Source organism: Fistularia commersonii, chromosome 8, assembly GCF_037954325.1.
Source record: "Fistularia commersonii isolate RoL2024-O1a breed Wild chromosome 8, RoL_Fcom_v1.0, whole genome shotgun sequence".
NCBI classification, from domain to species: domain Eukaryota; kingdom Metazoa; phylum Chordata; class Actinopteri; order Syngnathiformes; family Fistulariidae; genus Fistularia; species Fistularia commersonii.
This window is the reverse complement of record NC_141291.1, coordinates 19,376,925-19,404,297: the sequence shown is the minus strand read 5'-3', so window position 1 is coordinate 19,404,297 and position 27,373 is coordinate 19,376,925. Positions and strand designations below refer to the sequence as shown.

The 27,373-nt window shown below is 40.6% G+C and overlaps 1 protein-coding gene across 6 annotated transcripts; it reads right to left on the bottom strand.

Annotated features, from left to right (window-relative positions):
• Positions 1 to 21,838, bottom strand: pfkpa (phosphofructokinase, platelet a). 6 transcript variants are annotated; one of them, XM_086151565.1, is made up of 23 exons: positions 21,618 to 21,838; positions 18,836 to 18,909; positions 16,590 to 16,667; positions 16,129 to 16,318; positions 15,659 to 15,824; positions 15,384 to 15,428; positions 15,151 to 15,259; positions 14,830 to 14,925; positions 13,808 to 13,903; positions 12,994 to 13,086; positions 12,373 to 12,498; positions 11,752 to 11,816; positions 11,455 to 11,524; positions 10,628 to 10,774; positions 8,352 to 8,422; positions 8,115 to 8,202; positions 5,488 to 5,640; positions 3,842 to 4,006; positions 3,673 to 3,734; positions 3,389 to 3,500; positions 2,638 to 2,737; positions 1,038 to 1,143; positions 3 to 734 (listed from the first exon to the last, which is right to left on the bottom strand). In XM_086151565.1, exons 1-23 carry the CDS (start codon positions 21,709 to 21,711, stop codon positions 578 to 580), a joined length of 2,463 nt encoding a protein of 820 aa, XP_086007691.1. In that variant the 5' UTR covers positions 21,712 to 21,838; the 3' UTR covers positions 3 to 577. The 6 variants fall into 6 exon arrangements, with proteins under 6 accessions (XP_086007689.1, XP_086007687.1, XP_086007688.1 ...); XM_086151564.1 differs by lacking the exon at positions 14,830 to 14,925 and adding an exon at positions 7,305 to 7,457; XM_086151563.1 differs by lacking the exons at positions 5,488 to 5,640; positions 13,808 to 13,903 and adding an exon at positions 7,305 to 7,457 and having other exon boundaries at positions 1 to 734.
• Between the last annotated feature and the right edge of the window lie 5,535 nt (positions 21,839 to 27,373).

Below are 27,373 nucleotides of genomic sequence, written 5' to 3'. Positions count from 1 at the left end.
TTGGGGTACACTTTTCAAGTGTTGTTTTTATTCTGTGAGAAACTGAGGTCTTTTTCACATTTACGTTGTCCTTACTTTTTTAAAGACAGCTACTCAGTAAAGCAGCGCCTACAGGTAATAATACATACTCATGTTTACGAGCAAAATAAACCATGTTAAAATGATAAATATTAGTTTCAGTGTAAAACACAGCACGGGGGGGCTGTGTCGCAACAGCCTCACTACAACGTGCTGGACCTCACACTGACTCCATACAAAGACACACTGATTTTTACAGCGTCTATTCTGTCCTCAACTGCAAAAGGGCTCAAGAGCTCTGGGCAATTGGAGACAGAGAAAGTGCTTTAAAAAGACACTAAACATCCACGACACACAAACGCATGACACCGCTGAATGTGTGTGCATTAGACAGCAGAGTGTGACCACTATTAGGGGCGTGGGGGAGGCTAGTTTACAGTTTACGCGACAAAACAGAGAGCGAGGTGATGCTGAAGGGTTACGGTTAGGTTGACGGGGATCGTGGACTAACACACCTCACACACACCTTCAGTAACACACAGGACCACGGTGCAAGTTTTCACATGGCCACGGAGGCGTCCGACTCCCTGGGCCGGTTGCGAACAACGTGTTCCAGCTGGCCCGAATCAGAGACGTCGTAGCTCGTCTTGTACTTGGCGAGGATCTTCATCAGGGGGCGCAGCTTCAACCACCACTGCTCCTTGGGGATCCTGTGACTGCATGAAGACAAGGAAGTCTAAGCAAGATGTCAAACGCATTCCTAACGTGCATCGAAGCTTGGATAAAAAAAAAAAAAAACGGTGAAAACGCAGCTTGGACATTTAGAGCTGGGGCTTTGAATTCCACGAATAAGATAACAACACCAGCATCGATTAACAGTAAGAGCAATAACACTGTTTTTGCTCTTTGTAGAGGTTTTCCTAGTGAGAACCACGACCCAACTCATTTTATCATCGCCTCGGCATACGATTTTGTATAATCTGAAAGTTGAAGACATGATTGGGGGTTACGATACATACACAAAGTCAGTCTCCTCCTTGAGCTGTACGACAGGCTGGAAGACCAGAGCCCTGCGGCGCATCCCCAGCAAGCAGCAGCTATCATCACTGTTGGCGAACACTCTGCCTGCAGGAGAGTATCATAGCCGTCACAGGTGGAAATGTGCGGGGAAAAAAAATCTGGGTGAACTTGACATTTGACAGTGCTGTGAGAGACACTTGCAGCGGGATGACAAGGTTGTACATAGGCCGAGCTCCCACGGCGGAGGGGGAGAGAGAGCAACATTCCCTGTTGTCTCTGTGTTTGTGATGGGATGCTCTACCAGCAAGGATGATGAACTGAACGGATCACACAGGTGATGCGTAAGCAGCAAAATGTGAAAACACAGAAATCGATCGATCTATCTAGCGCCGATTTTGGTGACAATAACTCATCCAAATGTCAGTTGCCAAAGGCTTTTCTGAAGCTGAACCTACATTATTCTGTGCTGAGAAAAGTGGATTAAAAAAAAAAAAAACAATACTATTGGGTCGCAAGCCGTGGCAAAGTATTATAGATGGCCAACCTCTGGCCACTTTCAAGTGGACAACTGAGTTACTCTTGACGGGGACGCTAATGCCCCACGTGGCAGCAGCCGATCTTCAGCGAGCGAGTCCGTGTGTGCAAACGGGTGTATGAGAGGTTGATTTTGTAAAGAGCTCTGAGTACTCTTTTGGTATGAAAGCGCAATTGAAAGCGCAGTCAGTGTTTTGCTTTCTAACGGCTGAGGGTAATAATGACATTTCAGCGCGGGGAAATCCAATTGGCCTGCTTGTTTTCTCCTCTAGCGGGAGTTACTTTCAAAGCATTACGGTTACCCCTTAAGCATGGTGGTGACTCGTCTAGCAAGAGGCTACCGCAGATACCATACCGAAGAAATGTAAAAATAAACAGGACTAAAGGTTGACAAGACATACGGACAGAACTAACAAATGTCTGTAACAACACAAAGGCAAACAAATAATGGGTGAAGCAGGGAGGAGTGTATGCAAAACAAACAAAGTGTGCTCTTAAATTTCCAGTAGGGCAACATTAGCCGATACGTTATTGTGTAGAAATGACTGAGCTTCAAGACCGATAGATGTATTAGACATGGTGAAACAGTGGGAATGAAAGGCAGCGACACGGAACTACATATGAAGATACAGAAGCTCACAGAGCCATGGGGAAAAAAAAAAAAATACATTTACCTTCATCTTAAGTCATCCATATGTACAGGGAATAGACATAAAAAAAACAAAGAGGATTTTAACTCTGAGCATTCTCTTTCATTTCACAGCATTTTTTTTTCAATCCACATGTGACCACTTTGGTTCAGCAAAGTATCTCACATTGCTTACTTACTAGTATGAACTGTCGGTGCTTAGAAAACAGTACGCACAAAGACAATTCTCATTAAACGGTTTCACTGGCAAACATGAATGATCAATAAATAATTTCCTCAGAGAGGATAGAAATACATCAAAATGCCAGGCAGAGGGACTCCATGACAGATCTGGGCAAATGCCACGCCTCAGAGGGGAGGGAGAATCGACTACCACGGGTCATTTCTCTAATAGGGGATGTGAAATTTGACCTTACCTTGTCTGAACGTCTCCAGTAGCTTTTTGGAAATCCACTGCATTGCCTTGGCCGAGATCTTGGTCCCAAAGTTGCGGTCAAATGGAGATGGCGCGCCTCCCTTTGGAAGGAATGACACAGTGTGCGTTTCAACACAATGCCACTGCATGCTGGCACAGACTCAGTAATCCCTCTTCATTACAATCAATTTGTCCTGCTTCGTTTAGGGTACGGTATCACAAGGGTTTCTTTAATTACTTGATCACTTGCATCACTTTTGATGTATTGTCATTCATTAACGTCATATTCTTCTTATCTTCTCCAAAACAGTTCTTTATTTTGTTTAGGAGATAAAACTGTGAGTATCTGATCAAAGCACAGACAGGGAAGAAGAGACTTAAATATTCATCAGACACAGACAAAACTTGTTTTTTTTTTTTTTTTTAGTATTTAAATGATTGAATTTTTTAGTTCTTAGCTATGTTCTAAAAAACAATTCTTAACATCCCCAGATCTGTATTGTTATTGTATTTTCCATATCCAATTACTTGCTGCAGACACAAACAAATTTCTCTTTGGGGATTGTCAAAGTTGCATTTGATCCAGATTTATCCGCACTAATCTTAAGACAAACAGAGTTGAAAACACAACAGAGCCTAAGTATTTACAAAAATACAATTCCCAAAATGCAAAACATTGAGAATAATTTATTATATCCATCTGTGAGCACTTACATTAGAGTATGGTATGAGGTGCTGTTTGGTCTGCCTACCTGCTGCATGTGTCCAAGCACATTTTTCCTGCAGTCAAACACTCCTTGGCCCTCCTCTGTGTACAGCTGGTAGATGAAATCTGTGGTGTAGTTGTCATTGCAGTTCTCATTCCTTCAGACACACAGAGACATTTCAGTCACTTCTGGCTGGTTTTCGGCCAAACTGACATTTGGGTGACGACAAGGCGAAAGCTAATCTGCGAATACGCAGATCTGTTAACTCCAAAAGCGGTGCGTGAATACGGTTGCCAAATCTGAATATGATGGATATGATGTACTGTTACCTGAGGACCAGTCCTCTCTGAATGCTCGTCTTCATTTTCTCAGTCAAGTGTTCGACATTGGCCTATTGGACCAAGAAGAAGACATGACCACTCAGGGCTGGAGCATGTTGCCCTCTAGTGGCCTAAAAGAGATGCTACAAATAAAAGGGCGTGGTGGAGATAAAAGTACCTGCAGGTCTCGGATGTCAAATGGCTCCTCGTAGATGTACGCGGCGTCAGCGCCAGCCGCCAGGCCCGCTACGGTAGCCAGGTAGCCACAGTAGCCACCCATGGTCTCGATGATGAAGACACGTCTCTTTGTCCCGCTGGCCGACTGCTTGATGCGGTCGCAAGTCTGACACATGCATACAAGCTTGAGATGTTAGTATCTGGTAGGCCGTGCCTTTTCGACAAAACATAACAGGGTTAAGCCGCCTATTCCAGATTAAATACTATTTGAAACAAATTGGGAATTAGAGGTCAAAAATTAAGTCCAACTGAAATCGTATATGATCATTTAAATGTTAAGCGTTGAAGCTTAAGGGGTTGCTGACAGGGTTCTTTGGCCAGCTAAGGGAACTACTTTCAGTGCCATATAGCATACTGGAGGAATAAGACTATTTTATAACCATTACATTGTGACGTTTATTTGATTATATCTATTAAAAGCAGAAATGTTCTCTTTTATTTCAGTGTGATGACAGAGTATGTCAGTGTCTGTTATGACTCACAGCAGCTGGCAGGCAACCACTCGGTCAATGTATTACAAGTCAATGAAAAATGTCTTGGCATGTCACTAGCCAGGACGCGAAGGAGTGATTTTGATCTCAGACGATGGGTTATTTGAAATTTACTGAGCTCGTGCGAGAGGCTGTAGGCGACAAACACCAGGAGTGCTTTTCTCAAGCAGATACTTGAGCTAAAGTGCAACAAGACAAGGTGTATGATCACCTTCAAGAATGAGCTATGAAGAAATGCATTCAATTCTGAAGACAAAAATGATTTCAGTTGGACTTTGAAGAAGCACATTCCACATTGTAACGCAACCACAAGAACACTCGTTCCAAGGCCAGCATGCATCTTTCAGAGTTGAACTTGCTACATTTAAAAAAGGCATGAGGAATTGCACAAAAGGGTTGTTTTTCACCAGGAGGACTGGGGACCTGCATGATGAGACAGACCATCAAGTGATTCACATTAAAAAATAAAGCAAAGATATTTCATACTGAGAGCACAGAAATCCTTTCTATTCAGGTCAAAAGGATACAACTCAGATTTTTGCTGTGAAAAAATGATGCAGGATTTTGTTTCTTAATTTATCTTATTACCTAATACTCTTTGGCTTGTATTAACAAATTATGAGGAAACTACATATTTATATATATATGTGTGTGTGCGCGCGCGCGCATATACACACATATAAATAAGTGAAATGAACATTTTTTAAGTAATTTCCCAATCATTTTGGGGTGCAAATATTCAAATATTCAGAAGTTTTGGGATAAGATGTTGAACGCTTTCTAATTTCGACGTTGTTTTCTTTCTGATCATCTGCAGATAAACTCTTGGCTTAGTGACTGTTCAAATGTTTAAGTAATGCCTTGCTGATTTCCAAACAAGCTTTAAAAAATTTTTATGTGATGAGGCATCTTTTTCACAGACCAAATGTATTTTTTTACTTTTTGAGGTAAAACCAGGTTAATTGCAACCAACAGATTGGACCTAGCTAGCAGGAATCTTGGTTACTTGCATAAATAGAAATGCAGCAAAATTTCAATTGTCCCCCCCCCCCCCAAAATCTGACACTTCATGTAGCATTTGGTTCAACTGTCTTACCTCGACGATGGCATTGAGGGCTGTGTCTGCCCCGATACTTAGATCAGTGCCCGGTACATTGTTACTTATGGTGGCAGGCAGCATACACATCGGGATGCAAAACTCCTCATAGGTAGCGCGTGCCTCATACAGCTGCAGCAGACTCTCAAATGCCTGAAGCGGCAGTATATGAAAACGTGTTAGAGCTGCAGAAGGCGAGCCAGTGAGAGAAGAGAATCTCTCAGTTTGCTAGAGCGTATCCTGCCATTCCGGCTTTCCGTGTGATAGAAGCTACAGCCTCCCTTTGGCAGAAAGGGATGAGAGGAAATGGGGAAGAGAGAAAATAGGACCGAGGGAAGACAACAAAAGCTCAAGAGACTAAAGATGCAAAAATGTAGACATGTAGGAGGAAAGTGAGGGGAAGAAAAGACAGGGAGATCGAGGGTAGAGGGCTGTGAAAACAAAGAGTTGGGACAGAGGTATGATTTTTTTTTTTTTGTGGGTATCAGCTGCTCAGTGCGATCAAAACTGAAGATATGGCATGCAAACGGGACATTTGTGGAGTGAGGCTGGAGAGGAGATGAATGAAGACCATGGCTCAGATGTTCAGATTTGTGCCTCTATTCTCATTTTTTTTTTTTTTTTTTTTTTTTTTTAAATCAATGATGTGAGACAAATTCTGAACATGTACACCAGACTACGGGCTGAAGCAACCGCACAACATCAAACCATCATGCCGATAACCGTTCATCCTCATGTTTGTGATGCACCAGATGCGGAGAGCTGACATGCCAGTCACGCCGTCTTTGCACACCTTTGTGGTGTCACTAACTTACCTGGGTAAAGGGAGGGGCACTACTCGTATTTTGCCTTCATTTTGGGCGGATCATTTGGATTCTTTAAAACCTGAGCCTCACTTCTTCATATCCTTGTGTTCTAAATGACTAACACGGATGATTCTTGTGAACGGGTGAGGCACTGGGCCAATTTGTTTTGACAGGCTAAGACAGACTGGCTGCAGAACAATCCAGCAGGACAACTGTCGTTCATGGAACGATTCCCGTAGAGATTAACTTACAGTTTGTTTATTTTAGATTTCCCTTCTTCCTTATTGGAGCTTTGTAAGCATACATAATTTATTCAGCGAATGCTTTCATTTAGTATTAACGATTGGCAATGATAGGTTATTACAAAAACCCTCCTTTCTATGGGAACTCGTTTATTGCTGGGAATACACTGCATTAGGAAGGAACAGTGAGACGCAGATTAGGATATTTTTTGTGTTGAATACCTTTTGTCGTTATTTTGCCTGATAAGAGTGCCTTTGACTAACTCTCACTGACTAACTCACTTCTGCAATAAATCATCTCCTGTTGAACTTCAGAAATATTACGCGTCTCTCTCTGTAGACTTGTAAAAAGCAATCTTTCGGTGCCAAATGGAAATTAGTTTTACCTTTCCCCCAGTTAATCATGTAGATGCGAAGAAGATGGGGAAATAGGGCCCAGGTTTAAAAACTAAACAAAACATCACATCACAGAGTTAATTTTCTCCTACCTTGGAGTACACAAGACTTGACTGCATTTGTTTGTGTGGCTGAATTTCCAGAAAAGGATTAGGAATCTGCATTCACAGGAATTTGTTCCAAATGATCCACAGACAGGCTGGTCAATTCAGAGTGAGTGAGTTCTCCCCTATAAAAACATGTATAGCCATGTGTGTGTGTGTGTGTGTGTGTGTGTGTGTGTGTGTGTGTGTGTGTGTGTGTGTGTGTGTGTGCATGCGTTGACTAGTGACTGCTTGGATCAATTATTCAGTGTGGCGGTCCCATCACTTACAGTAGTGATGGCATTCAAAGCTGTGTCAGCACCAATGCTGAGGTCTGAGCCCGGCACATTGTTGGAGACAGTGGCTGGGACCATGATCATGGGCACACAGAACTCGTCATATTTCCCGCGCGCCGCTAACAACTCCAGCAGTGACAGGAGGGCCTGCAAGGGCAGAGCCAAGGGCTTTAGTGCCTACACGGTGTGAGCGGTCACTCCGTTTGTATGGTTGAGAGGTGTTACTTGCCACGAGGGAAAGACAAAAGTGGAGAGTGCCAAGGGGAGGAGCCGGATCTATCACAACGGACAGCAGCGAAACAGACAGGTACAACTCCAAACACTTTCTCTCACGCATACAACATACTTGTAAGAATACATTAAGTCCACACACACACGACAGGATAATAAAAGCTGGTGAGCATCTATTTGGGACTGCGTGAAATGAATGGAAAACACGAATATGCCATTCTAATTAAAAGTAAAGTACATGATTTTTAACACTATCAATTTACCTCGAATTAATCTGAAATAGTCCAATAGCACTCAAAATAAAACCATGTGGTGACAAAATGCTGATGCAGTTTCTCGTTGACAGAAGTGATAATTATTATGACTAACAAAGCGAAATAAAATTGATTACAATTGCCAGTTAATATATGATGTTCTAATAATTAGCAAGACACCACCAGGGGGCAAAACAGGAGCTTTCTTGAGCCACATAATGAGTTTTCTGGCATCGGGGCAAATTATCGCCAAAACAAAAGGGAATAATGACATAATTTGATTTGCATTCAAGGACAAGCTAGAATAGTTGACACATACCTCGAATCCACCGATGACAAGCAATGCATTTATGTTGTGCTTTCGCATCTGCTCAGCAATTTTGTCAACATGTTTTGCTGGGAGTGTTCTGAGGGAGACAGAGGTATTACTTGTTAAAGTAAACAAACATGATCCAACGTGATATACATGATGCATTATTATGCCGTCCTCTAGACGGATGACTGATGTATTATCTCTTTCCATTTCAAATGCAATTATCACAGACTGGGATTTTACCGTTTAGTTCCCAGAAGAGATCCACCCTGTCCTGTCCATCCTCCAACATCACCCCATTTAATCTCCTTAATCTGAAAGGAATTCAACAGAAACACACAACATTATAAATGACCAAGGGCTGTGGGTAATTGGTAATATTCTGTGTAACTAAATCACAATTTCATTCGCGTAACTTTTCTTCTGCTATAAGTCTTGTGTGGTTGCAGTCTCCGGTGTTTCTGTACAAATTGTATTCGTGAAAAAGCAATTTTGCCCAGCAGGTCCTCATGAGAGCTCAATGAAGAAATTTGGGGATTTTTTTTTTTTTAGTTCTTTTACTTTTTTCCAGACACACTCTTACACGAGAAATGAACCAGTGAACAAAAAGTCGCCAAACAACAGTGTCCAAGGGCACTGTAGTACAGAGATCCATTATACGGGCTGGTTTTGAGTCATTTCTGAGGGATTTAAGAGATTTTGAAGTTAACTTGCAAGGTTATTCATTATGCACCGGCCTTCAAATCCATCAGCTGTGGATTAACAACTTCTTATTGTGAAAAGGTCAGAGGAGGATATGGGAAAGGAGCATAAGACCAGTACAACCAGTTACGGAGCAGGTGAGATACAGTTCCCAGATTGCAACTCACTTAGGCAGATCCGTTTGCTTTTACCTTTATGTCAGACCTCTGCTGGAGGGTCAAAAAAGGATACTGTATTTTGCTCTTTTCATTGTTTCATTTGAGATTGTTTGGGAGGCATATTTCACAAACTTAAATGCTAAAGTCAGTTATGCTCCCTTGACTTTTCAGTAATCAAGTCAACGTCTTTCCTCTGGGATGGAAACGCTGCCTAGTCCGAGCAAAAAAGTTGACGCGAGTCTGTAGAAGAAACGTATGATCAGCATAAAATGTCTAATTTTGGAAAGTCTTTGCATTACAAACTGACAGTTTGAGTCTCATGGTTCACCTGCACTTAAGTCAAGTTTGCAATATATATTTTGATACTGAATGAGGAAAACAAAAAGGGCATGCGGTTGATAAAAGTCATACTTACAATAATTACACTGTGCAAAATATATACAGTATAAATAACACCGCGCCACCTTGCTGGCCTACTGACATTTATAATTCCCTAAAAATAAGTCAGTGTCATTATGGTTCATTATGGTGTTGCTAAGCTAGCAGAGCAGGCTGGTTAGAAAAGAGAGAAATGGTGTGAGAACGAACTATCCTCATGGCTAGTTAATGTTAGAAAGTCTCTATTCGAGTTAATGCAAATTTTGATAAATCGGACAGGATTTTATGTATCAGTTATTACAAACCCTAATTCCAAAGAACTTGAGATGTTAAATCTAAATAAAAACAGAACTCAACGATTTGCGAATCACTCTCAACCTGTATTCAATTTAATACACTCCAATGACAATATATTTAAAAACAGATAAAAGTTATTTTTTTTGCAAATATTCCCTCTTTTTGAGTTTGATGCCTGCAACAAGTCTGGACTGCACCATTCTAGTACCCACACTCTTTTATTACAAAGAAACGCTCTTGCAAAACGTTTAGCATTGCTTGTTAAAATAAGTAGGGACGTCCCGGAAAAAAAAAAAAAAGTTGGAAGGCAGCATATGTTCTTCCAAAACCTGTATGTATCTTTCAGCATTAATGGTGACTTTACAGATATGCAAGTTCCCCAATATTTGCTCACGCAGCTGTTCACAAAGTGGTGAGCCTCGCTCCATCCTTGCTTGTGAACAACGGACCCTTTTGCTCCTTGTACACCCAGTTACGACATTCACCTGTGGAATATTCCAAACAGGTGTTTTTTTGAGTATTCCTCAACTTTCCCAGTCTTTTGTTGCCTCTGTTATAGCTTATTTGGAATGTGTTGCAAGCATTAAATTACGTTTTATCAGTTTGAATAATAAATATATTGTCCAGGAAGTGTATTCAGTTGAATATTAGGTTAAAAGTGATTTTTTTAACGTCCCAACAACGAGGTTTGCACATGTAAACCCTTTACATTTTCAGTTGTAATAATTCAAAATATTATAACAACACAAATGACACGCACAACTGAATTGGTTGTATATTTTTCACCCTCACTGTTCCTTGATTTCACCCATTGTCATCCCTGATGTTGTTTGAAAAAAATCAGTGGATTTTTATGTCTTGCTATCTTCTGTCTTCTGCTTTTCTATTTATATTTATATTCATATTTCTTTCTTTTTTTGACATTGGAACTGTTTATGGGGATCAATAAAGATTATCTTCAATACACAGTGCTATGATACCCACCTGCCCTTTGTAGAATCCTTCAAAGCCGTCATTGACGGCAAACATTTTGTGGCCCTCTGAAATGCCCACCCTGACGGCTGAGCGGACAGCAGCGTTCATTCCCGCTGCTGGGGCTCCAACGTTCAACACTGCCACGTTGAAATTGCTCTGAGGGGCCACAAAGTTTAGCAATGAAGGTTAAATAGCATAACATAGTAGGACATCGCATAACCGGAGAAACTAGCTTTCGGCTTTAGGTGAGCTTTACCACAATGTTTTGTGTTGAGCAGTAAATATACAGTGGGGCTGCAATTCTCTGTTCATTGAAAAACAGTGACATCACAGTGGCAGGACCGTAGTGTCAATATTTACAGAACACATACGATCCCAATTGTAAGATTATGATTTCTAGAGGGACGTTGCAACAGCACTCCAGATATTCAATTCAGTGAGGTATTGTCACATATGTTGTACCTTAAAAGAAATATTGCAGCAGTATCTGTAGATATTGAAGTTATGCAAAATCAAAAGGACCTTATGAGGACCTTATAAAGGTTTCTTATGAGCCCCAAGTGTTTCTCATCTAAGTGACACATCACCCATATAAAACAAAATCCAGGGCAGATCAGATTCCATAAACTTGTTAAGAGACTTGTCATTTATTAGATGAGAAAAATGTGCTCTGAAAGGCAACATGAAACTGTAGCTGAGTCAGTATTTACAGTTTGAGGCTTGGAAAAGTTGAAAAATGTGGGTCTATGTTTTGGTTGTGCGGTGGGAGTGTGTTGACAAAGCTCTGGCGTTGTTATGGTCAAAGGGGAAGATCGGGACTCGGTCAGATAACTTACAGTCGGCAGGTCACTTTCCGGTTTACGGTGAGCCAGTAATTTGTAGGTCTTCAGGTTGTTTTCAAAACTCCTGCAATACAACAGGAAACAGTGAATGCGCTGATATTCAAAACACAGGGTAATACTGAAGGCTGGGGTTACAATACAGCACTGGGCAGCGCTAAAAGTATGAAATGCTTAGGAAAATAATGCAATATTACTTGCCACTATATTTTGTGATTCAATGTCTCCACTGTATCTACACAAGTAACAAAAAAAAGATGAAAACATAAATGTGTTTTGTGAGAATTGTCACACCTGCCCCGGAGTTTTACTGCTTCCTCAAAGCGTTTCTCATCCATGGCCTTCTGTACCTCTTGAGTCTGAAGAAGAAGGGGAGGGGGTGGTTAATTGCTCGATAATGATATCTATGTCCTGTTTTTGGAAATGTAACAACAATGCGTATGTCAGCGACAAATAAAGTCTCCTCGAAAGAGCAATCATAATCAGGGCCAAGCAAAATATAAGAAAACATTTCTCCCCTCAACAGCTTTATGTCCAAGGGCAGAAAACACAGCGCTCTTTTGTACATTGCTGTGAAAATGAGCTCCTATTACATCACCTTCCTGCAAGCAGACGTTGCCTGTACTGCCAAATGCTGTGGATAATCATTAAAGAGACACAACTGCCTCTCAACAGTAAAACTAATGAACAAAAGTGTGACTCGAGGCCTGGCTGTTTGTCATCATTACTTAGCTACTGCGAACAGTTTGAAATTGGCATTCTCTTTGGAGCTGTACTTTTCTGCAATGTCTTTGCATTTGCTAAGCACTTTCTTTTCCCTGCAGACACTTTGGTTTTTATGTGCATGTGTGTACTTCTGTTTCTCGGTCATGGTTTTATTACTGTTTTGCAATGTGGCCAGTTCCCGGTACCCACCATCTGTACACACTCCATCAGCGGCAAGCGCACCGACTGGTTGCCGCACAGTGAGACCACGCAGGCTGGCGTATTGGCTGTGGTCTCCAGCAGGGCAAAAACAGCTTCCACACCCATACGACTGGCCTACGTGCGCACACGCAAACACACACACACACACACACACACACACACACACACACACACACACACACACACACACACACACACATGCATGGATCATTGCAATCATTATGAGTCACTTACTTTCTTTTTTCCTAACAACAGTAATATACTGTGACAACCTCTGTGATTCCTTTTCACACAGTGTTACTTGCTTTTCTGTAAACATAGGTGCTATCCTCTTCCCTGTTTGTGTTCCAATGCCTCATGTGCTGAGATATAAATCTGCTAATCTGCTTAGCCTAAAACCGGGGTCCATTCCTCCTCAGACACACAGGATTAAATGGGACAAATTGACTTTTCAAACAAAGAGTTCAAAACAAAAGAACATTGTCAAATTTGTCAGCATTTGTACACAGTGAGATATTTCATATCATATTTATTCATACTAATAAACTGCAATCTGGAAGTTACAGCTTCTGAAATATGAAATAACACAAATATAAACTCTTGACGTACCAGGATGCGGTCGAACGCCGACGGGGTCCCTCCTCTCTGGACGTGACCAAGGATGGTCACTCGTGTGTCGAAACCCAAACATTTGACGACAAGCTAGGAGGTTGAAGTGCAAAGCATGAGCGCATATCAGTCAGTTATACATTCGGTTACGTGCGATGTGAAGCACTGAACAATTTGTCAACCCGTGTCAGTAAAAGGACAAGTATCACGTTAAAAGGTTTTCAGTAAAATACCAAATATTACTTGATGAAATACGCACACATGATCACAAATACATCGCACAATATAAAAATGCAAAAAAGTTGAAGAGAAGGGGAAACATCAAAGCACAAGCAAAGCCATTCTAATTTTTCAGTCATGTTAGCAGGGGATGTGAAGGAACTGAAAGGCTAAATGGATCTCAAAATGCTAAATTAAACAAAGACATGGGTACCGTAAAACAAAACAAAACAAAAAGTTCCATTTCCTTTTAAATGCGGGGTCACAACATACGGTGATAGTAATGTTTTAACTGGATTTAATTGGGGTGCAAAATATAAAAACATTTAAGTAATGCTTCGGGGACAATTGTGACTTCATAAATGCCCATTTTTGTAAGGGTGTAGTAGAAATAATATACTGTAAGTAGTGGTGGTAGTAGTAGTAGTAGTAGTAGTAGTAGTATTGGTGGTGACAGCGGCCTTACCACACTACAGTGTGTCTGATAGAGCATTCCAGAAACACAGCACAGAGTCAAAGCCACACCAGGGCAGCAACACAGTAGTAGAGGTCGGAGCTGGGGTTGACGTAGTGGAGCATGTCAAACTGTACTTACGTCCTTAATATATTGAGTTGTTATGGGCTTGTTGCTACGATCAATCGCCCCTTCGGCTACTATTATGATATTCAGCCTTTTCATTCCTGCTCGGTTCTACAAGGAGGGGTGGGGGGAGAGACAGCATGACAGAAAAACTGAGACTGTGGCTGTGGCATGGGCTTTCAGAAGCACGGGGACCAGACGGAGAGGACGGCCCCCTGAGCCCAAATGATCCGTTGGCAAAGGCTTGAGGACATCACAGATTGAGTTTGCACTTCATAATCAGCGGCAACTCTACACGAACATTGTGTTTTCCCCCTTTCCTGCTCACGCCAATTCTCCTGGTGAATATTCTAAAAGAAACAGGGCTGGGAATGACATTATGAGAATATAGGGTTATTGTTGATCTGCGATACCACAACGCTGAATGTTTTCTGAAATCCAACAACATTCATTTTTTTTTACTGTGCAAATTAATTGAATTGGTTTCAGAAGAGAAATGGGGAAAAAGCCTTCAAAAGCAAGCCGTCATTGTGAAACTTTCCCCAAAAGATACCCGATAATATCCTGGAAATATGTTCATGAAGTAGCTTGATTACAAAATAACAAATAATGAAATAACAGAAGTCCCTAAAGACAAGCGTTTTTTTTCGTCCCAAAAAACTGCAAGGAATTTTCAAGAGATGACTTTACAAGAAAAAATAGAAGATACTGCATGAAACCAATTTGTAATAATAAAAGTAATAATTCTGGTTGCACAAAATGAAGCCTAAAAATGATCAAATTGAAGTTTACATAAAACGTAACTCAGTTTTTGTCATGTATCTGACATGTTTCCATTACTCAATATCACGATTAGATAGATAGAAAGACAGACAGATAGATAAATAGATCAATTCCTCTTTTCTATCTATGCTGTCCAGCCCTTGTAAGAATTTCAGAACATTACCACACTTTGGAATTCTAGCTCGGGTGCCTGATTCCCACCAGTCATGCCTCCATGCTTCTGGCTTCCCCTTTCTTTACACTCAGGTACTTACATCCTTGACAAGACTAGAAGTTATAGGCTTCCCATGCCTGTCAATGGCCCCCTCTGCCACTATGATAATGTTCAGCCTTGTGCCTCTGGAGCGTGTCTGAATCATAGAACAATACAATTTTCCAAAGCAGAATGAAACAGTTGTTTCTTTTGTTGTTTTTTTTCCCTTGTTTTTTTTTTCCTATGACCCTTACAGGAAAAGAAATGAAGTGAAAAACAGACTATTTCTGTGGAGGAAGGCTTCGAGATTATGGTATAGAACGGACTGTGATGCTTTAAAATGTATTATGTTTTGTGCTGGGAGACAATTATAATAGGTTACCGCAGACAGCTTCTGACACATCTTGTCCTCCCAGCCGTCCTCTGGTGGCATCTCAGGAATCAACACCCAGTCTGCTCCGCATGCCAGTGCACTTACCAAGGCCAAATAGCTGGGATGAGAGAGTGAAAGAGACAGAGATGGGCATAAAAAGAGGTGACAGCAGACACTGTCTACCATCTGAATTGGGCTTATGAATCACAAATTAAGTTTATTAAACAGGCTGTAATGCTTACCCACAATGTCTACCCATGACCTCTAACACAAATGTTCTCTGGTGGCTGAGGATTAGATTAGAAAACACGTCATTTAAAAAGGTAAACTTCAAATACATGCTAAACAGTGTCTATCTGAAACACTATACAGAATGGAGAGGAAACGGCTGTTGAGTTCATGATCTTAACTATGATATTTCTCTTATTTTGTGATGAGCACTTTGTGATAAGTATTACATCGGATGACATTTTCTAATCATCCACTGTGTCAGTCCATCTTTCCTTCCCCTCCTTACCTCTGGGCTGTAGTCATGATTGCATCCACAACCTCGATGATTCTGTGAAGAGCAGAGTCGGTCCCGATTGTCATGTCTGTCCCGCAGAAGTCGTTATCGATTGAGCCGACCATCCCGACGATGTGAAGGGCAGAGTACTTCTGCACAGACTCTGCCTCTATTGAACCTAAAAGAATCGGGTCAGGTTGAAATCAGAGCGTTCTTTGGGTTACAGCTAAATTTGAAGGTAACACATTGTTGTAATAATACACGTATGCCATGGAAACAGCTAATCTTTGGTAAACTGCTAAGGAGTATTTAACTTGAGCACTACAGTACAACAATACAAAGCGCATGGTCCTTGAATCATGACCCAAACACTTGGTGCTGCATAAGACGATGAAACCAAAACAACTCTTTCAAGAGCAGCTTCCCAGAATGAAAACAGAGGTTTGCATTAAGCAAAACAACATCCGAGAGTCAAAATTTACCCTGCTCCACCAGCTCCCCCAACAAACCGCTCCACTCCTCCCGAAAAAGGTTGGCCCCAGTTAAGCTCCCATCACCCCCGATCACGCACAGGTTGGTGATGCCACGCTGCACCAGGTTGAGTGCTGCCTTCAGGCGTCCCTCGTGGGTGCGGAATTCTTTGCACCGGGCACTGCCGATAACTGTCCCACCCTGATGGAGACATCCATAGTATATCTTATTTACCTTTTAGTCCCTTTGTTCTCCTTGGGAAAAGCTCAATACACAGGCCAAATGTGGGGTTTTAGAGTGACCTCTAATACCACAACCAGAACCACTTTTTTTGGGTCCCCTGACTCCCATGTTCTTCTTTCAACATTTCGCATCTGATGTTCAAGAACTTTTTTGTTTTGTTTTAAGTTGTTTATGTAAGACAATCGAAAGACATCCACAGATAATATCTTTTCCTACTGTGGATACTCACCACTTGTAACATGCTCGAAACACTTTCCCATGTGGCTTCCTTGATGTTTTCCCCACCATCCACCATTCCCTGATATCCCTGATTAACAGAAAAACACAAGGAAGCTCTGTTGTTAACTAGTGCCAAGGCCCTCTTTACCTACAAGCTGCAAATAGCACACAATGAAGGTGCGAAACGGGTTTCTGTGACACATAATGTTTTTCAAATCCAAAGGCTTGAATTAATTATACAAATCATTCCAACAACTTGTGGCTTGGCTGTCAATTGTGAATAATTAAGTTTTGATCAAAACAACTTTTTTCAGGTAAATATTAATACTTGTGATACTCTCCTTTAAAAGCTTAACTATTTGAACTAGCAGCAAATTCTCACAGATAAATTCATTAAATAATTACACTTGAATTATTCATTATCAACCTCTTGTCCTGCACTTAGGGTCACAGTGATGCTGTGTCCTATCCCAGCTGTCATGGGGCCCATGACTATCCAAAAGGTTAAGGAAATTTGACATAAATTCCATCATTAATTGAAAATAATAAATAATAATAAATAATTAGATTAATTGTTGTGAGTGGGGTCTGTGTGCGTTGGTGGTGTGTGTGTGTGTGTGTGCGTGTGTGTGTGGGGGGGGGGTCATTGAAATGCATCTCTTATAGGCATGTCTTGCAACTTTTTGAATAAGTCAACAAGTCAGAGATTACCATATTGTCAGATGCAAATAAAAATAATTCAATGTGGCCAGTTCTTAACAGCCCAGTATATAACAACCCCCTGCTGAAGCCTGGAGAATCCAACACTAAATACTTAAATGGGATTTTCACATAAGGCTTCTGCTAATGCTTCAAGTCAATTATGTAACGAAGGGGAAACGGGCCATCATATTCACAGATGTGTTGGGAACTCAGGATGAGCCAGCAGAGCACAGACCCTGATTAAGCCACCTCTAACATCTGCTGGGTAAGAATGAAGCCCCGTCTTTAAAAGCGCAGGTAATAATGCACACATTTTTACTGTTGAAGACACATGTACATATGTATGGTTTGGTTATCTTTATCACCCACCAGGGTAATTTGTTATGCAGACAGGGTTGTCAGAATAATTCTAATGAGGAGACAAAGCAGTACAATTATGCAAGAGTGGAAACACAGCAGGGTAGAGTGAGGAGAGCATCAAGGGTGTTAATTACATTACAAATTATATTAACTATATTATGCAAGACAATAACTAAATACATATTCGACTCCTCCCCTAGATATTGATAGACATTTAATTTCATTCTTATTTTTTTTAATTCATTTATGTCCCAGACCATGCAAAAACCCTTTTTTTTTTATTCTGGCTATTACAAGTGGTTGTCATTTTTAAAGATTATAAATTACTTTTCCAAAGAAAAGAGGCCTAAATAAAAATGATATTTAACAATTATTGAGGGCATTTTTTAACCTTGTGAAATAGTTCAATTTGGAGGTGTTTGCATCAGTTTCTTTTCCTGAAAAAAAACAACATATGCATATTTTTAATATGTGCATACATATATATATATATACACACACACACACACATATATACATATAATATGTATATATACATAATATACATGTACTGTTTCATTTGTCTCTCACTTGTAAAGCCTCTTTGAGTATCATGAAAAGCGCTATGGAAAACTTATGTATTATGGTAATTATTATTATTATATATATGGGGACACAATTTACACACACACACACACACATATATATATATATATATATATATATATATATATATATATATAAATTTAATGTATACGTAAAATAATAAACATTGATAGTATACTTTAATTCAAAAAATAAAATTAAAATGTGAGAATATCAAAATATTATGTTGGAAAAAAAAATCAGTCAGGTAATGTCAATAGCCAATATACTGTACCAGCATGAAATTGCCTGAAAATAGCAAGAAATTCCAGACAAGAAATTGGCAAAAATGTATTTTAAGAATCAGATTAGGGCATATAACAAATAACAGAAAATGGACCTTGGACTATTTGTTATCCACTTTTTTGATATATTGACTAAAAGTCTGGTTTGAAGAACACAAGTGTGTCTTGAAAACAGCAAACAAGATTACCACAATATGTTATTGGAGAAATAAAGTTTCTGATTCTAATATTATGTGTAGTCATATATAACATGACTAAACTGAACATAACTAAATGTAGCATACAGAGGAGAGATACAATATGCAAGCACGGAAGTCATACTCACCTCATGAATGAAATAAACTTTTGCTCCTACATATAAGCCCATTCGAACCACAGCACGCACAGCGGCATTCATTCCTAAAAACAAAAACAAAAAAATTACAATAACAACAAAAGACACATGCTGATTACCTGAAAAGGACACAAGGGATTTCAGTACTCAGTGCATGGTGTAAATACCATTTCTGTTGAAAAAAACAGGTACAACAATTAAAGCCACAACAATTTCCTATTTCTTGAGCGCATGTGTGTAGTGTATGCGAGTGAGTGAGTGTGTGTGCGTGTGTGTGTGTGTGTGTGTGTGTGTGTTTGTGTGAGTGTGTGTATGTGGGTTTAATGTTTATTTTTGGCCAAAGCCCAGTTCTCACCACAGAAAAGCTATTTAATGACCATATTTGGTCAAAACACCCTTTCTTCCCGCTCAGCTGCTTTGTAACCTTGCAGAAACTGCTGTTACTACCCAGTCTGTCATTCCTGTGTGCCTTGAATGTTGATTGCAAAGCAGTTACACATAGTGAGGCTGATGGGTTGGGGTGTTCTATCAATGATGGAAGCTTAGTCTTTGAGAAGGGAATAAACAACTGAGGGAAAGTGTATGACCCTACATGAAATAGCAAAACTGTCAAATGGTTGCTATTCAAACATATCCAAGGAGGAAACTTGGTTATGTCAAGAAAAGCAACTTTTCTCCATGATGATCAGTGTTGTATTGCCTCATTATATAACTGCAAATGAGAAAAGTGGTTTGATAATATAAAAGAAAGTTTTAACATCAACCATTATTAAGTCTGGTGGATCCTTTCTGCATGACTGACACTTTTTCAGGCAAAGTTAGTTCAATCTGGCACTCAGCTCTTGTCATGCATACCATGTCCTCATTGGCTGAGATCGAACCAGGGGCCACAACAAGGTTCGAGTCTGTGAGTGTGTTTGGCAGTGATTTCTTCCTCTGAACTACCCGACCATACAGCAATTAATTTCTCCTGAGCCGAGGACAGGCCCTGAATGTCCTGGCAGGAGATCACGGGGCAAAAACTTTCAGTTACATGTTGAGAAACAGTGTAAAAAGGAGGTATTTACTTCAGAAAGTATATCACAAAAGGATTAGCGTGAATAAGGATAACAGCACATCATCCACATTTCAATGAGAAATGTACTTTCTGGAAATTTGATGTTGTTCTAAAATGAATTACTATTAGTTTAGTTTATTATTACAGGAAGAATATCTAAGGTCCGGTTAACTAAAAGCAGGTGACCAAGCAAATACTTCCGGCGCTGTCTCAGGCAGCTGCCTGCCAGAGTTTCTCCTCACCTTAGTGTCTTGAAACTCTGGCACAACAATTTCCTTCGGGATTAATAAAGTTGTTCTTATTCTTATTGTTATTATTCTTAAAAAGTACAAAGCTTTTGGAGCAAAATTCAAAAATGGATTAAAGATAATTTTCCATCATCAACAATCTGTTTCTGAACAGATGATATAACATCTGGTTTACTTTTAGGAAACCAACGGGAAAAACTCTGTGCCAATGTTATTTTAGGTTTGACCAAGTTCTTCATACACAAAAACAGAATGCAAAAATGTTCCCCCAATTTTACCTTCTTTAAAAAAAAAGATTTTGAATTATATAAAACTCTTTAAAACTTATGGAAAAATCCCCAAAACAAAAAAGATACCGTTTTACGACTAATATTCCAGTAGATCAATTGAGCTAAATACATATTGTATTTCTTTTGACACTTTTTTTTTTTTAATTTCTCAAATTATACATTTCTTTCACAGGCCTATTTATTTTTGTCACTCACACATTTATATTTTGTTTAATTGTAAGTGCATATTTTTCAATCTCACTGCTCCCTGATGTTGCCCATTGTCATCCCTGATGTTGTTGTCTATTTATTCGTGGTAACATTATAACTGTTACGCTACTGTGACAAAGGAATTTCCCCTTTGGGGATCAATGAAGTTCATCTTTATTCTTGTTTACTCTTACAGTTAATATATTGTGCACAAAATAAATGTCCTTATGTTTCCTCAGGCCTGTTGATGCACTGACTTAAGCCATGTTTGTTTGTTTAAATGTTTTGTTTGTTTATACTTTATAAGTACATTGGATTATTAAAAAAAAAAAAAAAAAAAAAAAAAAAAAGAAAGCAGATGATCACGTGACTCCGGCTTCCTCTGACGTCATTGGCGGCGTGAGGAGACATAGCTGCAGCTCCACACGTACGCAGGCAGGATGCAGGCATCCCATCACTGAATCACTATGTGAGTCCCACCTCTCGACTCACACATCAGGGGAACATTTAAGCAGATTCCACTTTCGCGTTTTGAAATGATAAAACCCCACGCAGCGTGTGGACCAAAATGAATCGCATTGCGGTGGGTCGTATTTATTCACCACGTCGTTCAATAGAACAGCGGCGTAGGTGTTTCCACAACTCGGCAGGCACGTCCAAACGCCCTGACTGGCCTATGATAACGAAAACACAGCACGGTTCGACCTTGACAGTACTAGGCTGCTGACATTCTGGCAAAAAAGGCCACCACTGACAGAGGATGCCGCTGCAAGCAGGTTAACCGGAAATGTCATACTAGCATGCTAACCGGCGGGTTTCCTGGATAATACCACGGCAGGCTTGCGATAAAAGATAATTGGTGCGCAGTTAAAGGGATGCCATTCTGGCCTCTGGACTCAGAACACAGCATTAAACGCCGGGAGAGTTTTTCGCCGTTAACTAAACATTAATACCGTGTTGCATTTCAGCGAGCTGTCACTTCAAATTACCTTGAGCATCACCTCCGCTGGTGAGAACGGCGATCGCCTTTCCCGCTCCCGAGAGGTTCTCGAAGAATATTTTCTTACTGTCCGGCTGCGTCATTTTCAAACCCTGTTGCAATGTCGCAGTCCAGTCGACGGAATCAAACTGAAACCCTGCCGCAGCTGAAATATCACGAATAAGGATGTCAGTGTTCAGCCGCTAGGTTCCGCATCTATCGGTCTATGCGAAAAATTGAGCGGAGGAGTGAATGGCATCAGCCTGAGCCAATGACGTTACGAGTCAGCTGTTCCTGTTGTATTTTAACCAATTGAAATAGAGCAATTGGGCGGGACTTGTGCTTCCGACAAGAGAAAACCAGGTTGAATCCAATAAATGCGCATGAAGGGAGTTGCGTTGGTGATGCTGATGTTGTCTTTTTCACGAGAATTTTTTTTTACGGGAAAAATACGTCTCAATCACAATATTAGATTTTACATACGCAAAATGAGTTATTTAGCTGTTTAAAATGTCAGCATCCCCCTATTTCCTCTCTGTGGCGCCCTTTGTGAATTCATATTGATTAAATGTATTGACAACAGGCATGTCCCCATGTTATTTTAAAACTAGTCTTAGAGTATTTTACATAAAGCCTGCTTGTTTTAATAAATGTAGGCCCCTCCTGTTGAAGAACAACCTTTTATAAGGGAGGGGGATTGACGTGATTTATTTTTATATAATTATATATTCTTTTAAAGTGTGGTCTAGACCAACAATCTTTTATTACCAAGGAAAAACTACCTTTTACTAGACATAATATGGACAGGAAACTGGGATTTTTCAGTGTTGAGTATTAAGTTGATCGAGAATTATCGAAATCTTCTTGTCTTGGCAACCGGACTTGAATTTCATCACTTGAAGATGTTCCAACCATCATCGGAGAGGCTTCCTCGGTTCTAATAACCTGTGGGGAGTTTCCAAATATAACTTCCAAGTTTTTGGGTGAGTCTAGATTATGGTCACCATAATGGTCACCTCAAACCTTTGTTTTATTAGGCAATAAACTCCAAAGTCTATCTTCCACACTATCAACAAAGTGATTAATGCAGGATAAATTACAGTTATTCAACAAGCTATGTGTTCTTTCTGATTTTGAATGGATGGAATGATGCAATTGTAATGTTAAATTTCATCACAGTGTCATTTGATAGAGGTCTTGTGAAGCTATATTTGTAAACTGGTGTATCAATCTGTAATTAAAATTCGAAAGATATTGAGGTATGGTCTGATAAAATGGGATTCCTTGGACAGACCGATAATAATGTACATTCAGTGAGATTTTTAATGTAATTAAAACAGTGAGTTGGTTTATGCAAACACAGAAGCACGTGTGTCCAACAGTGAGATGAAACATCTCCTAGACATGAATATTAAAATTACCAGCATTGACGATTTCATCCGTTTTGAGCGTTAAACCTGATATGAACTCAGTAGGTGCTGAGAGGAATTTAACAGTATGGGTCAGGATTGAATTATGAAGAGTAAGCTAGGCTGTTTTTTTCCTGGCTGGATTTGAGAGACTAAGCAAGAAGATCTCAAATGGGATGTAGTTAAATTTAGGTTTGGGACTGATCAATAAACCTAAGTGGAAGATAGCTGCCACTCCACATCCTCGACCGTAATTTGGGGGAATTTGAGTTATGACTCGGAGATGCGGAGTCATTTAGACCTGCATATTCCCATTCAGCATGGTTTTTGATAAGGTGAGATACAATGTAAGGCAATATAAATTTAATTTCACAGTGAAAACATGACTGTTATTATTATCCTTCCATCCATCCATCATCTACAACTCATCCTGCAGTCAGGGTTGCGGTGATGATGGATCCTATCCCAGCTGTCACTGGGTGAAAAGAGCATTTATCAATTATTATTATTATTATTATTATTATTATTATTATTATTATTATTATTATTATTATTATTTTCTCCCTATAATAGCAGCCCTCATCCCCCCCAGGCATTCACACCAATCGTATGACTCCCATCAATGGAAAAAAGATGGCCTGGCTTTAGAATGCAGGGATGATAAAACCAGGAAGAATCTCAAGTGGAGTTTATTCTTATCTGCACTCTTCAGTCTGGATTTTGCTTGCACAGTGCAGTGTCATCTATGAGCTGCATATTGGTGACCAAGAATTTTCCATGTGGCAAAATATCACATGCATTATCTGTCATTATTTTTGGCAGAGCCTTTAGTCATACATGAGAATCAGAAATACTGAGTATTTCTGTAAGGTAATATTAATTGGAAAGAAGCATCATTATGAAGATATCAATAATAATACCTGGAAGAGATTGAGTGATCTCAGTTGCGGCGCTCAATAAAGAAAATATAAATAATTGAAAAAAGAGGAGATGAACACAGATAAATAAATTAATAGTCAGTGTATTATGTTTTCAGTATTGAATTATTATATGGAATCACTTCAGTTGACACTCTCCAGTTGGATGCTGAAATCTGTGAGCTTCTTTCTATGCATGCATCTATGGGAAACTCTGGGAGGACAGAAAAAGGATTCTGGTTTGTGGGGAGCTCCCATGAACTGAATGCCTATTGTGTCCTCTACAGGTAAGGTTTTTTTTAGCGCATATTATTTTAATAGCCCCAAATTCTTGAGGTTCACACTCTTCCTCCTTGACTACACATGAGTCCCTTCATGCTTCACTATATGCCTCTGTCAAAAAAAGACATTGTCCTTTAGGTATCTTGGCAAGTTCTACTGGCAGGGTCTCATCTGCAGTGGGCACATTCTGAAGTCAGGGTCTTAACAGTACAACTCGAGTCACGATGGAGTGCCGTGGCTTTCGAATTTCAAACACCTGAGTAAACCTTTCCTTTGGAACAACTGACGGCTGGAAGGGATCGACTAGCGAGTCATCATCAGAGTCAGAGGTGTCCTCAGGGTGTTGTGTAGACTTTGTAGGGCTCTTAGCTGTTGGACTTTTGGTTTCTTCGGTTGACACAAATCACTGTAGGAGAGCAAGAGGTTCCTATTTAGGGCTCTGACTGTACCGTCTCTATCTATGGGCTGAACTGTATAGACAGGTTGGTCTCCCGTCTGTTTCAGCACTCTGTACATAGTGGTAGACTCCGACATATCTGCAAGCTTGTGTGTGTTTCATAGGCGCACATTTCTTGCAAGGAGTTGGTCGCCTTCTTGCTGTGTTGACTCTCTGCCATGTTTGTATGATCAGCAATCTTCTCTGACTTCCTTTTGGCTATTTGGTAGCTTTCTTTAAGCCGTTCTTTCAGATTTCTCTAATACTGGGAGTGAGTCCTGGGATTGTAATTCCTTGAGGGCAAACCAAACACAAGGTCAACAGGGAGCATAGGCTGGCACCACAACATGGGTTTAAATGGGCTAAACCCTATGACCTAATTTTTAGTGCAAATGTAGGCATGTGTTAGGGAATGCAGCCTCAGGGCAGCACGGACCGGTGACTCACTGAGCTGCTCCCAAACCTAGATAAATGCAGAGGATTGCGTCAGGAAGGGCATCTAGCGTAACACGTTTCCCAAAACCAAGCATGCAAATTGAACCTAATTATCTCATACCGGATCTGTCGAGGCGCGGTTTAACAACGATCGCCATTGGTACTGGTGACCTACAGGGTACTAGCGGAAGTTGGGATACTCTGGATCAATGAAGGCATGTTCGGAAGCAGAGAGAGAAGAGGAAAGGCAAGAGTCTTGGACTGATAGTAGGGACTTTGAATATCGTGATGATGACAGGAAAAGGTATAGAGTTGGTGATGCAGACATTACATTATGCAGGTGGAAAGGTAGTAAGGCTAGAAGCTTAGGAGCAGGTTTTAAGTTGTACTATCATGGTACTCCTAGATAGAAGACTATCAGCCAGAATGAAAGGACAGGTCGAGGTTACAGTGGTGAGATGGTCTACAAACAGTGACAGTGACCAAAAGACAGGAGGCAGAGCTGGAGGACGCAGAGATTAAGATGCTAAGGTTCTCTTTGGGAGTGACCAGGATGGATAGGATCAGGAATGAGTCAATCAGAGGGACAGCACATGCTAGAAGTTTTTTAGAGAAGGTCAGAGAAGCCAGACTGAGATGGTTGGGTTATGTCAGGGATGTCAAACTCATTTTAGCTCAGGGGCAACACGGGGGGAAATCTATTCTAAGGTGGGCCGAATCGGTAAAATCATGACGTATGAACTACTGTTATGTACCTATTGTTCAATTCACTCCTCAAACCTGGTATTTTTTAGCTTTGCGAGCCGGATTAAACCTGTTCACGGTCCTAATCTGGCCCACTGGCCTTGAGTTTGACACCCCTGGGTTATGTACAGAGAAGGGATAGTGAATATATTGGTAGACGGATGCTAGAATTGGAGGTCTAGAGGAAGACCAAAGAGAAGATTCATGGACATAGTGAGAGAGGATATGATGGTAGTTGGTGGGAGAGAGGAGGATACAGAGAACAGGGTTAGATGGAGAGGGTTGATTCGCTGTGGCGACCCCTGATGGGAAAAGCTGAAATGAGAAGACGAAGGCATGTGTTAGGGGTTTCAATAGTGGCAACAGCCTCACCTCTCTGCTGAACAACCTGAACAAGTTCTTTGGTCGGTTTGAGGCACAAAACAGCACCCCTGCACAGAAGACAATACCCCCTCCCAGTGACCAGGTATTGACAGTGTCCCAGGACAGCGTGAGAAGATCCTTTGGCAGGATCAATGCACGCAAAGCCTTGGGTCCTAACAACATACCTGGCTGTATACTGAGAGATTGTGCAGAGTTATCCTCTCATCTACCTGGTTGAACCCCAAAATAGTATAGCCACTGAGTTGGTTTGCAATAGGTATGCCCCATCGGTATGCCACACATGCCTCTCACCAGGGGAGAAAAGAGTCCAACCCCTCTCAAGAGCCCTAGTTCCAGAGCGCAAGCCGTGGGTCAGGGCGAGTTCGACTAAACCTAGCTGGAGCCTCTCAGCATTCCAGACAAAAGAGATAACATTCCATGTTTCTAGAACCAGCTTCTGCAGCTTCTTCTGCAGATCTGCAGACCACATAACACCCAAGCCCAAAGGAAGGGAGACCCACGTAGATTGTTTGGGGTGAGCCAATTTTAACCCCTGTTCTTTTATTTCATTTTTTATTTCTCCTAATTATTTGGATCTGGAGGACATAACCGAATATCCCGAACTCATTAATTGTCTTTAAAAATGGAATTGTTCCTCCAAAAACAACCGCTCTTATGAGAAAAGTTAACAAAAACGGTTTCCGCTTATGAGGACAATGGGTCAAATGGAAATGAATGAGAAACGCTATCTAATCTAGCATGCACCTTATCAGGTGCGTTTCTCACTTATCTTGGAGCGAGTAACATTTCCTCACACTTTCTGTTACCTCACACACCGGTAATGGAAATGTCACAGCGCTGAAGGGGTTGGTTTCTGAAAATTCTTTGAGAGAGTTCCAAAAAGGAAAACTTTCCAACTGCACAGTAAAAGCTCTCCAGGCATGGTGTTGTCTAAAAGAAAGGCCTTGTAGTTTCCAGACAGAAACTTGGGTTTGAAAGATTATTGAATTGGACGTGTATTAAATTGACAGCTTGAGATGTCTTTCATCATGTTATAACCAACAAGTTCTGTGAGTTACTGCTGTCGGAGGGTATGACTCTGAACACCCAAAAATTTTTCCAAGACCAGCATTTCTCATCTTAAGTGTGAAAAATTTCTTCTGTACACTTAACCGTCACC

Coding starts and splice junctions, on each gene's coding strand:
- pfkpa (XM_086151564.1), bottom strand. CDS start 21,711: ATGACGCAGCCGGACAGTAAGAAAATATTCTTCGAGAACCTCTCGGGA. Junction 18,910..21,617: donor CAGCGGAGGTGATGCTCAAG/GTAATTTGAAGT, acceptor TTTTGTTTTTAG/GAATGAATGCCGCTGTGCGT. Junction 10,775..11,454: donor CGGAAAGTGACCTGCCGACT/GTAAGTTATCTG, acceptor GTGGCCCCTCAG/AGCAATTTCAACGTGGCAGT.